Source organism: Lygodium microphyllum, chromosome 1, assembly GCF_053477565.2.
Source record: "Lygodium microphyllum isolate KBCC chromosome 1, Lygodium_microphyllum_v1.1.10, whole genome shotgun sequence".
In the NCBI taxonomy this organism is placed as follows: Eukaryota; Viridiplantae; Streptophyta; class Polypodiopsida; order Schizaeales; family Lygodiaceae; genus Lygodium; species Lygodium microphyllum.
Genome location: NC_141135.1, coordinates 82,865,732 through 82,879,207, shown reverse-complemented (window position 1 = coordinate 82,879,207; position 13,476 = coordinate 82,865,732). Strand labels below are relative to the sequence as shown.

Genomic DNA, 13,476 nt, shown 5'->3' with positions numbered 1-13,476 from the left:
TACACAATGGGGGAATACACACAAAGGTGGAGGCTGAAAATAGTTTTCCTCTTCTTAGTTGTGTAAGCCAAAAGAACTCTAGTACAGAAAAATAGAATAACCCTATATATGGGTCTCAAACCAAACTCAACTAACTAAGGTGGCATACTAACTGAGCCACGAACTAGAGTAGATAAGGATAGCTGTCATCTAGCTATTATTCATGGGCGGTGTACCAACCGCATCTGCAGCTAACAAATCGGTGACATAAATGCACAACGGTCACCCTAGCATATCACGAGTGGAGCTTGATATCTTAACAATAGGGAGCTTTGTTAAGAGCTATGACTCTTAGGTATATTCATAATGTAGAAATTAGGCCATGTTTTGAAGACTTGGGAATGGAAAACGAAATGTCTAGACTTTTGAAGTAATGCATACAAGTTTAACCTTACATTTGTGTACACATTCAAATAGACATCATGTAAACATAGCAATGATTTTTAGTTAACATCATTGTTACATAAATGGTTTCATATAGATAAATTTATTGACATTAATTTATTTAGCAAAGATGGATATACTTTAATCATCACATGCTAAGGTAAGGTATTGCACTTATAGACATAGCAACATGGGGGTGAGGGATCACTAGTATGGACACACACACATATGTGTCCACACATACACACACACATGTATGTGTGCATACACACGTGTGTGTTTGCACTCATGTATAGGTATGGGTATGTATTTATGTAGGTGTGTGTGTGTATGTATGTAAATGTATGCATGTACATAAGGTATGTAAATGTGTGTGTACATGGGTGTGTAGTGCATGTATATATTTGTATTTATGTAAGTATGTGTGTATGTATTTCACTCTTTTTCCTGAGGGGACATGGGGCAAATTGAAGAAGGATTCGATCAGAACTCTGCTCAGAGGATAATGTCCTTTCTCCGAGGATCACTGAGCAGCAGGAGTAGGAGCACAATGCGCACCGCCTTTGAGAAGCCATATCCAGCATCAATTTATCATTCCGATGCAGATCGAAGACAAGCTCATTGGTCTGCTTCAGAAGTGCAGGCAGGAAAAGAACCTCCTGGAAGCCAAGAAATTGCATGCCTACATGCGCCTGCATCGCCTGGATTTGCACCCCCTCCTCGGCAATTTCCTTGTCCCCATGCTCGTCGACTGCGGGAGGTTGCCAGATGCGCAGCATGTCTTCGACAGGTTGCCCTGTCGGAATCGGTACTCGTGGACCTCTCTCATGTCAGGATACATTGACTCTGGTGATGCAAGCCATGCTTTCCGCCTGTATGACACCATGCACAAGCAGAATTGTGTCGAGCCGAATCGGTGTATGTTCCTGATGCTTCTCAATTGTTGTTCTAATATGCGAGATGTTGAGAAAGGGCAGCAATTGCATACTGAGATCATACAAAGGGGATTGGAAAGAGATATTTTCACCGGTAGTGCATTGGTCGGGAACACACTGGTGGACATGTATGGTAAATGCGGCCTGTTTGCTGAAGCATGTAAGGTTTTCAACCACCTGCCACACCGAAATGTTGTATCCTGGAACGCACTGCTTGGTGGCTATGCCGAACATGGATGTTCTCAAGAAACTAAGAACTGTTTTTGGCAAATGCAGCTGGAGGACATAGCTCCCAATGTTGTTACTCTAGTGTCTGGTTTGAAGGCTTGTTGCAACACATTAGAATTAAAGACAGGATATGCATTACACACTGAAACAACCAAACGGGGATTTGAAAGAGAACCTTATGTTGGCAACACGCTAGTGGATATGTACAGCAAATGCCATTCACCTCCAGAAGCATACTTTGTGTTTGTCAGCCTGCGTATGCGAGATACAGTGTCCTGGAATGCTCTTATTGCAGGATTTGCTGATAATGGATCTGATAAGGAAATTGTACATTGTTTTGAACAGATGCAGGTCGAAGGGGTATTTGTAGACGCCCACACATTTTCTGCCTGCTTGAAAGCTTGTGCAAACTTAAGAGCTCTTGAGCCAGGCCAAGAACTCCATAGTGAAACAACCAAAAGAGGATTGGAAGGTGAGCTTTTTGTGGGCAGCACGATCACTGACATGTATATCAAATGTGGCTGGTTGTCAGAGGCACAGCAAGTCTTTGAGAGGTTACCCAATCGAGATGTAGTCTCATGGAACACACTAATTGCAGGGTATGCTGAGCATGGCCTTGATGAGAGAGTTCTCCACTGTTTTAAAAAGATGAAGCTGGAAGGTGTGAATGCAAGTCCTACAATGTTTGTTACATGCTTAAAAGCATGTAGCAATACAGGAGCCATTGGAATAGGCCAGGAGGTACATTCCGAGATTAGGAAATTAGGTTTAGAACAAGATCCATGTATATGCAGCATTTTGATAGATATGTATGGTAAATGTGGCTCAGTGACAGAAGGGCAGAAAGTTCTTGACGAGCTGCCTGTTAAAAATGTGGTGGCATGCAATGCAATGATCAAGGCATATGCTGAGAATCATGAGGCCAGGTTAGCTGTACAATGCTTTAAGGAGATGCAACAGCAAGGTATGAAAATAGATTCTATCACATTCACGTGCCTTCTGACTGCATGCAGCCATGCTAGTCTGCTTCAGGAGGGTCAGAACTATTTTAGGACAATGGTAGAGGAATACAAAATTGAGCCAATACCGGATCACTATGCTTGTATAGTTGATCTTTTTGCAAGATCAGGGCATATCCATGATGCTGAGAGGTTTCTTATTGCTATGCAGTGTCCTCCGTTAGCTGCAGTGTTAATGGTTCTGCTCAATGCCTGTAAGATTTATGGGAAAGTAAGACTGGGACATTTATGCTTTCAGCAGCTTGTGGAGGGGAATCAAGAAGATGCATCGTCTTACTTGCTGATGGCAGATCTTTATGCAAATGTCGGCCAGTGGATTGATGCAAGTAAAATAGAGGAGATTAGAAGATCAGCAGGGGCACAGAAAAGGGATGGCAGTGCATGTATCGAGTTGAACAAAAGGTTGCATGACTTTGCTGTTGGTGGGGGCCAAAGTGGGAGTACACTGCATATGCTAGAAAATTTATGTTTGCACATGAAGAATGGTGAATATGTTCCATATCTTGATTTATATTCAAGATGTAAGTCTGACGAAAACGATTTAAAGCAATATATTGTAAGTTTGTAGTCCTTAATTTTCTTGTTTAATCTCAGGAGTCCAAAAAAACTGCATTGGAAAATTTCGTACTCGGCAGATGATAAATTGGAAGTGGCAAACAACTAGGCCAGGGCACAATGAAGAGCATGTTTTGCTATGCACAATGTATATTGCAGAGCAAGGGTTCTAATGGTAATGATATCAGGAACCTATTATGAGTTTACATTGCCTTTTTATGAGCATATTCAAACCTTGTTAAGATGATAATAGGGTTCACTAATGTATAGGCCATATCCTTATTATGCCTGAATGGGCCCTTGCACTCCATTAAGAAGTAGCAATGCCAACTTGTATTCATGCTTCAAGAGTGCATATACTGTAAGACTAGTGAACTAGAATAGATGCTAGCTACAAGCTATTAGCAACTAGCATATAATCCTTGCATGAGCTTTAGTGAAACTTTGGATTCCTACCAAATTACCTTGGATTCTTATGAATGTGGCACACCTCAACAATTGCTTGAATGAACTGAATACTTCAACACAAGGATAATGGGTAAGGCTCCCTCCTAGGGAATGTCCCTATAGACAATGAGAAACACTTGGGTCCATAACCTCTTGGTTGTAGTCTCATGCATTAACAATGACGTTGCCGCTGAAAAGATGGAAGCATTTTTTTGTTAGTCAATGCCAAGTGATTGAAAAACTACACCCTAGGCAATGTAAAAGTTGACTAAGAGACATAATTCATAACTATATTCTATCATGTTAGTTAATTTGTGAATTTATCTTAAATATTAAGACCTACATATACATACTAAATGCATTTTATGTGGTCTGCAGATTTTGTGAGGAAAGCCATATTATTAAAATCACACAAAATATAGAGGCGTAAACAATATATTGTAAGTTTGTAGTCCTTAATTTTCTTGTTTAATTTCAGGAGTCCTAAAAAACTGCACCGGAAAGTTTGGTGCTCAGCAGATGTTATTAAATTGAAAGTGACAAACAGCTAGGCAAAGGCACAATGAAGAGCATGTGTTGCTATATACAATGGATAATGCAAAGCAAGGGTTCTAATGGTAAGAAGGCTAGGAACCTTTTACGAGTTTACATTGCCTTTTCATGATAATATTCAAACCTTGTTAAGAGAATAGTAGGGTTTACTAACTTATAGGCCATATCTTTACTATGCCTAAATGGGCCCTTGAATTCCATTAAGAAGTAGCAATGCCAACTCGCATTCATGCTTTGAGAGTACCAATATTATAAGACTTGCAAACTAGAATAGATGCTAGTTACAAAATACTATAAGACTTGCTAGCTAGAATAGAGTACATGTGCTATAAGACTTGTGAACTAGAATAGATGCTAGCTACATGCTACTAGCAACTAGCATATAATCCTTGCATGAGCTTTAGTGAAACATTGGATTCCTACAAAATAACCTTGGATTCTTATGAATGTGGCACACCTCAACAATTGCTTTAATGAATTGAATACTTCAACACAAGGACAATGGGTAAGACCCCCTCCTAGGGAATGCCCCTACAAATAGTGAGAGGCAATTGGGTCCATAACCTCTTGGTTGTAGTCCCATGCATTAACAATTAGGCTACCTAGTAAAAGATGGAAGCATTTTATTGTTAGTCAATGTCAAGTGATTGTGAAATTGCACCATAGGCAAAGTACATGTTGGCCACGTAAGAGTTGACTAAGAGACATTATTCATAGCTATTAATTTCACATTACCATTTATTTTACTAGGGATGATTGGACATAGACACACACATATACGAACACATGCACATGCATACAACTAGTTGAAAAATGGCATCTCCTAGGGTGAAATGTACCAGAAGGGAGAGGTTACATCTACATGACCTTAATCCACTAGAATGAAGCCAAAAAGATTTCAATTGAAGGAGATTGCTTCCTTCAAACTCCTCAACCTACTAGCCAATAGAATGGTTAATGGCCTTGTCACTCACTCTTGCCAACATTTGTATGGTCCTTGAACCTCTTATGTAAAAAGCATATCTCAACCCTAATCAATGCAATTTGCAATTTAATTTTCTTATTGTTCATAGAACAAGGTGTCTGTAATATTAGTGTATTTGGCTTTAAACTATCACACCTACAAAATAGCACTAATCCCCATCCTAATAATTTTTATTAATATACACACACTACTCTAGCTTATTTATATGAATAATAGCTATCTTAATAGCTACTATATAACACATAATAACCCTAACCCTAATTATTGATATGCATGTTGTGACGTATGTAAAGATAACAAATTAGTCAAAAAAGTTATTATTTAATCTTGCTGACCATCACCCTTAAATTTTGCATACATCTTCTACTAATGATAAGTCAATTAGGGCATCTCAACACATAGTAAATAAAATTGAATAACCCTATCCATAGTCATGAATACACACAATTTAACATACTTATAGATTAGTAGATATTGTTGTAATGACACATTGTACCTACTTATGTATATCGTTAAATCGATATGTTACTTATTTTCATATATTCATTAAAGTTATACCCTAATACATAGCACTAACCCTCATTCTATTGTATGATGATATACACATCTTGTAAAGAAATACTCGAACATAGAATACAAACACAATTGCATGATGAAACACAGACTAATGATAGAACTCTATAGGGTTAGGGAAACTTGGATACAATGAACACACAATGTGAATGGTTGAATGAATAGATACAATGTTCAACTATAAACACACTATACATTGTGAATATAAAACCTCAAACTCTTGTGTCTCTAAAGGACTAAGGTAGATAGTATGGGCTAGAGATTGTGTCATACTCTGTGTGGATCCTAAAACACAACGTGTAGCCTTTGGATGTGATCAACATAGTTGCAAACACAAATTTGGAGAGTCAATATCAAGTTAAACATGCAGTACTAGCATAAAACATTGGGACAATAAGCTGGAGTTGATCTATAGGATGAAGGCGACATTAGTTGGCTACAAAATGCAATTGTAAGCTACCCTTGGAACAATAGATGATTATTTCAAACTATCAAATGTAGGATAAAGGGGATATGTGATGCCAGGAGGCATATTTCACGGTGGATTCCGTGCCACGATGGATTCCGTGAGGTTTTACAATGGATTTTGTAAACTTTGATGACCGGGGCTCATACACAAAGTGGATTCTTTGTGCGAAAAGTTGATGGGGACGCCTGTCCTTTTCGGGCATTTCATTAATTTAGTGTGTACATGGGTGATTCCGCAAAATGCATATTAAATAATAAATGTTTATGAGCTTAGAGTGCGCACTCGTAATAAATTAAGGTTAGGATTTATTTCTAACCAGTTGATTTATTTATGTAGCTGAAGACTGCTAGGTATTCATTTTTGTCGGTTTAATTGTTTTATTTTACTAACGATTGTGAATGCTTCAGTTGATGTGTAGAGATAGCAGCAGTGGCGGAGGAAAGCATTGGAGGATAGCGAGTATTCGATTTATGGATTATATTTTGATAGGTGCCACGCCTATATTTTGTCATGCCTATTTATTGAGGCATCGATTATTTATTATTATTTTGTATGCGCATGGGCGCACGGTTATGTTATTTCTATTTGTACATTGTATTGGGCTTGCCAAACTCTTTGGGCACCGTCCATTAGCTTTATTCCTATTTTTGTGTTAAAGCAAACTCAAAATCTAAAAGCTTGCTATTTTGTAATTTGGGCTATTATTTTGAGCATGAAGATGAATAATACATAAAAGTACATGCTTTGTGGAGCGCTCACACAATGCATGGGGGGAGATTGCACCCAATTGGTGTCTTGCTCTTGTCGTTCATGCTTTTTACCTTGTAATTTGTGCAAAAAGTAGAGTTCCATTGTTCTTGGGGACCTTCTGGCATTCACTACGCGAGCATACAGCATCCGATCTGCGCACCAGTGGTATCAAAGCGAAGCTGAGATCAAGAGCTTCCAATCGCTACCCATCTCGTGCGAAGGCGGAGCTCCTGGAACGATAGGGCTCTACGGTCAATCTCATCGCGAGCCGTCAATACAGGCAGACTTCTGGCGATCAAGAATCCCTGTTTCCATCATTGGATCGCGAAGGACCGGGCTACAGGAGGACCACTCCCAACTCTCCTACATCAAGTCGTGGTTACACAGAGATAAGTCACCATTTTTATACCTTCCAAGCTTTAAACTCTAAAGCTTAGAAAGCTTAAGAGAAGCTTTAAGCTTCAAATCGTCAACACGAGGTATATAGGCATCTCCAGAATTTGCGCCGTGGCTGAAAAAACGCCCCCCCCCCCCACGATTAGCGCTGTTTTCTGTCCATTAAGTTTCAAGCTTAATCAATTAAGCTATAGTCACACAAGCTCAAGTCATAACTAACTCCAGGTCACACCCAATCAGTCAAGTTCAGCAAGTTTCTTCAAGTTAAGTTCTGCAAGTCTGCAACTCTGCAAGTCACATAAGTCTGCAACTCTGCAAGTTTGACAAGTCAACTGGAGTCAGAACTGACTTGTGCTCAAAACTCCTAGAAGGGTTGTTTCTGCGCAGAAACTCCGAACTGCAAAGTTGTTCATTGGAAGGTACTCTACCCATACGTAGGTTTGCTGAAGCATTTTCAGCATACGAAGAAGGATAAAACGCAGATTTTTCGAAGATTGAGAAAGCCATACCCAAAAACACATAAGCCTTGTATTCCCGAACTTGAGCTACGCTCATCCCGCTAACTTGATTTTGAGTGAGAAAGGTCTTTTGAGTTTTGCAGGATGACAGAACCACATATAGATGATTTTATGGTTGAAGGCGACTTACCTGAACCTACGATGGAGCAAAAGCTGGACTTAATCATGATGCAATTGAAAGAAGAACGAAGGGCTAAGCAAGCATTGCAAGTTCAACTGGCAAATTTACAAAGAGCATCTACCGACAAAGAAGAACCTCAAGCTGAAGATCTTATTCGACGTACCATCGACGCAACTCTTGAAGCTCAAACCATCCACAAGGAATCAAAGATAAGTAAAAGAAGTTTCAAATTCCGTACTTTCAATGGCATACGAGAAGGAAAAACTGTTCTAGCATTCATTAGTCAGTTTGACGACTATTTCCATGAGAAAACCTATGCAGAAAAAGATAAAATCAAGTGTGTCACTAATCATTTAGTGGACAGAGCATCTCTTTGGTGGACTGTAGTATGCAAGAGTATAGATTGTCCTGCTACTTGGGAGAATTTCAAGAAGAAGTTCATGCAGAATTTCCTTCCTCCACAATTTCATGAGAAAGCTATTAAGCAATGGGATCTTCTTCAGCAACGGGATCGTGAGCCTATTCCTCAGTATACATAGCATTTTTGGAATGCACTACTCCAGCTACGCATGCTTGAAGACGTATTGAAGCGACACACAAGCGCAAGTATATGTCTGGACTCCTTGGGCATTACTACGCTGAAGTTAACATGTTCAAGCCTGCTACTCTTGAAGATGCCATTTCACTAGCTCACGATACTGAAGACAAGTTGCGAGGTAGAGACAAACGTCCACAGCAATTCCAAGCCAATGGTAATTATGGATCTAAGCAATTCAATTCCAACTTTAGAAGATTTAATCCAGGTCGTTTCTCTTCATCATCTTTCCATAAAAATTGGGCAAAACCACCTGCATTACCATCCAATGTCAATCAAAACCCTAAGCCTATTCCACAGCCAAACTCTAATGTCCCTAGACTTCTTGCCATTGCAAACAATGTAACCAAAGCCAAGCCAATAGTATGCTATAAATGCCACCAGCCTAGACATCTAGTAGCAAATTGTCATTCAAAGAAGCCACCTGCCCATATCAACTACCTTGGAGCAATGGACGAAAATGAACATGAAGATATGCCTGATTTCACTGAAGATAAGGATGACACTACTACACTTTCGGATACTTTACCAGGTATGCCTACTCCACATTCTTTATTGACTATGAAATGTTTGGTGCATGGAAAGGAAAAGATTATTTTGCATGATGACGGTAGCACTCATGATTTTATTTCAGCAAAATTAGTAAAAGAATTGAAGTTACAGACTGTACCTACGCATTATCGCATCAAAGCTGCATTTTTAGGCACTAGGTATAATGGTACACAGGAAGTGCATGACTTAGAGATTCAAATTGGTCAATACACAGAAAGAAGAAATTTCCTAGTTGTTCCATTACAATCGAGTGACATTATTTTAGGTATACCTTGGCATCACCAGCATAACCCAGATATAGACTATTCCACACACTCAATGAATATTAATTTTCAAGGAAAATCTATTACCTTATATGGTATGCATGCATCTAATGTTTTTCCACTGCTTTCGCATACTCAAGCTAAACGTGCATTACGCAAGAGTAGTAAATCCTATCTCATTTGGGTGAATGTATTGCAAGTAATAGAAAGTCATATGCACCCTAGGCATAAAGAATTTCTTGCACATTTTAAGGATTGTTTTGCAGAAGACCTACCACCTGGTTTACTTCCTTCACGTCCAGAAGGCCATAAGATAGATTTGATCCCTAGCACACAACCACCTTGCAAAGCACCATATAGGCATAACTAGATAGAGCAAAAAGAAATTCAGAGTCAAGTTGAGGAATTACTAAATAGAGGATTGATTAGACCTAGTAATTCTCCATTTGGTGCACCTATTCTGTTAGTCAAGAAAAAGATTAATACCTATCGTATGTGCATTGACTATCGAGCTTTAAATAAAATCACTGTAAAGAATAGGTATCCCATTCCTAGAGTTGATGACCTTATGGACAAACTGCAAGGATCTGCTATATTTAGTAAAATAGACCTTAAGTCTAGTTATCATCAGGTGAGACTAGATACGTCAGACATATTCAAGACTGCATTTAGGACACAGTTTGGTCATTATGAATTTTTAGTGATGCCATTTGGATTGATTAATGTACCTGCTATGTTTAGTAGAATGATGAACCCTATATTTTTGAAATATCAGTATTGTGTAATTGTCTTCTTTGATGATATTTTGGTATTTAGTCAAAATGAGAAAGAACATTATGAGCATTTGTCATTGGTTTTCCAGTTATTAAAAGAAAATCAACTGTATGAAAATCTTGAAAAGAGTGAATTCTTTAAAACAGAAATTGAGTATTTAGGTCATATTGTATCATCTGATGGAATTAAAGTTGATCCTAAGAAAATAGATGCAATATTGAATTGGCCTGTACCTAAAAACGTGCATGAGTTACACTCATTCCTTGGACTTGCTAGTTTCTATAGGAAGTTTGTACTTAATTTTTCCTTACTTGCTTTACCATTAACCAAACTTTTGAAGAAAGGAATTGTCTATCATTGGTCCGAAAATCAACAGAAATCCTTTGACTTATTGAAACATGCATTAACCCATGCCCCTGTCCTACAGTTGCCTGATTTTAATAGACCATTCTTTCTAGTAGTGACCGATGCTAGTGGATCAAAATAGGAGCTGTACTTATGAAAGACAATCATCCTATAGCCTATTCTAGTTGTAAACTGAAACCCTCTGAACTGAAATATTCCACATATGACAAAGAACTATTAGCAGTTGTACAAGCATTAAGACAGTGGAAACACTACTTGATGGATTCAGAATTTATGATAAAGACCGATCAACAAAGTATTAGACATTTACTTAGCCAACCCCAAATCCCGACATATCAAATGGGCATCCTTTATTCAAAGTTTTCATCCTATCATTCAATACCAACCTGGAAAAGAAAATGTAGTAGCTGATGCATTAAGTAGAAGACTTACCATTCATAATATTTCTGTTATATCTTTTGATTCTTTGATTACTATGAAAGATACTTATCATCAGGATATTACTTTTCATGCTGATTGGAATAAATTTGTTCAAAATAATTTGATTCCTATTGATTCATTGTCATATAATGATGGATTTATGTTTTATGAAAAGAGATTGTGTGTTACAATTCCATTCTGATCTTTTGTTTTGAATGAGATTCATTATTCCCCATATCAAGGTCATAGAGGTATCATATCTACTTTACGTACATTAACTGAAGATTTTTATTGGCCGCATATGGACACTGATGTATCTAACTTTGTTTCTGAATGTTTGATTTATCAAAGAGTTAAGAGACCATGGTAAACAGTATGGATTACTTATGCCTTTGTATATTCCATCTAAACCTTGGGAACAAATTTCTATGGATTTTATTACTGGTTTACCTAATACTAAATCTAACCATGATATGATTTGGACAGTAGTAGATAGATTTAGTAAACAAGCATATTTCATTCCATGTAAGAAAACTTTAACAGCATCACAAGCAGTACAATTGTTTTTGAAAACTGTTTTCACTAACCATGGATTGCCAAAAGTTATTATTTCAGATCGTGATTCTAGATTTTGTAACAACTTTTGGATTACTCTGTTTGCTAACCTAGGCACCAAGATTGATTTCTCATCTGCATTTCATCCAGAAACTAATGGACAAACAGAAGCCACTAACAGCACAATTCTAGATCTTTTACGTACATATACTATTTCTAAACCTCAAACATGGGACACACATTTGCATTTATTACAGTTTGCACATAACAATACACCACACACATCTACAAAGAAAGCACCGTTTGAAGTGATTTATGGATATAGATTATCTACACCTGTTGCATCTTTGTCAAATAGAATTCAAAGTGTTGATGATATTGCTAGTATACATAATACTGTTTTTGATGAGGTTAAAGATATGATTGCCAAAGCCCAGCAATCATATACCAAACAAGTCAACAAGAAAAGACAAACAATGAATTTCAAAGTTGATGATTATGTTTGGTTGAGAATAGAAAAACGTAGACTACAAAGTGTAGATAGACACCCAGTTGTCAAATTAGCCCCTAGATTCTATGGACCATTTAGGATCATTCATAAAATTAATGACAATGCATTCAAGTTAGAATTACCACCTCATTGGAAAATTCACAACACATTTCACATTAGTTTATTGAGACCATTTAGAGGCCAATTACCTATACACCCTGTTTATGAAAACCCACCTTTATTAGAGAAAGAGACTAAAATACTTGAACCAGAAGCTATGATAGATACTGATTTTATGACCACTAGAACTGGCCGAAGATATTCTAGATATCTAGTTAAATTTAAGAACCATCCTGTAGAGGAAGCACAATGGATGCACGCTAGAGACTTAAATGCTTTCCCCACTCTGTTAGCTCCACATTGAGCTAATAGCAATTGAGGTCAATTGCTATCCCACCCCGAGGGTATGATGCCAGGAGGCATATTTCACAGTGGATTCCGTGCCACAGTGGATTCCGTGCCACAGTGGATCCCGTAAACTTTGATGGGCTCATACACAAAGTGGATTCTTTGTGCGAAAAGTTGATGGGGACGCCTGTCCTTTTCGGGCGTTTCATTAATTTAGTGTGTACATGGGTGATTCCATAGCGGGTGATTCCGCAAAATGCATATTAAATTAATAAACGTTTATGAGCTTAGAGTGCGCACTCGTAATAAATTAAGGTTAGGATTTATTTCTAACCAGTTGATTTATTTATGTAGCTGAAGACTGCTAGGTATTCACTTTTGTCGGTTTAATTGTTTTATTTTACTAAGGATTGTGAATGCTTCAGTTGATGTGTAGAGATAGCAGCAGTGGCGGAGGAAAGCATTGGAGGATAGCGAGTATTCGATTTATGGATTATATTTTGATAGGCGCCACGCCTATATTTTGTCATGCCTATTTATTGAGGCATTGATTATTTATTATTATTTTGTATGCGCATGGGTGCACGGTTATGTTATTTCTATTTGGACATTGTATTGGGCGTGCCAGACTCTTTGGGCACCATCCATTAGCTTTATTCCTATTTTTGTGTTAAAGCAAACTCAAAAGCTAAAAGCTTGCTATTTTGTAACTTGGGCTATTATTTTGAGCATGAAGATGAATAATACATAAAAATACATGCTTTGTGAAGCACTCACACAATGCATGGGGGGAGATTGCACCCAATTGGTGTCTTGCTCTTGTCATTCATGCTTTTTACCTTGTAATTTGTGCAAAAAGTAGAGTTCCATTGTTCTTGGGGACCTTCCGACATTCACTACGCGAGCATACAGCATCCGATTTGTGCACCAGTATGGCAACATTGTTTGGAGCATGCAAACTAATGAAGGCAATGGCCATCTGATAATGGAAATAGGTTGTAGAGTTGCCACTAATGGCAAATGCACTGATAGAAGGATGAAAGACGGGTCGTTTGGTATTGATGATGAGCTGGTCACTACTA

At 38.0% G+C, this 13,476-nt stretch overlaps 1 protein-coding gene across 1 annotated transcript; it reads left to right on the top strand.

The window, feature by feature from the left end:
* Positions 1-1,022: 1,022 nt before the first annotated feature.
* On the top strand, positions 1,023-3,173 carry LOC148041326 (pentatricopeptide repeat-containing protein DOT4, chloroplastic-like). Its single transcript, XM_087683520.1, has one exon. It carries the CDS (start codon positions 1,023-1,025, stop codon positions 3,171-3,173), a length of 2,151 nt encoding a protein of 716 aa, XP_087539646.1.
* The last annotated feature ends 10,303 nt before the right edge of the window (positions 3,174-13,476 follow it).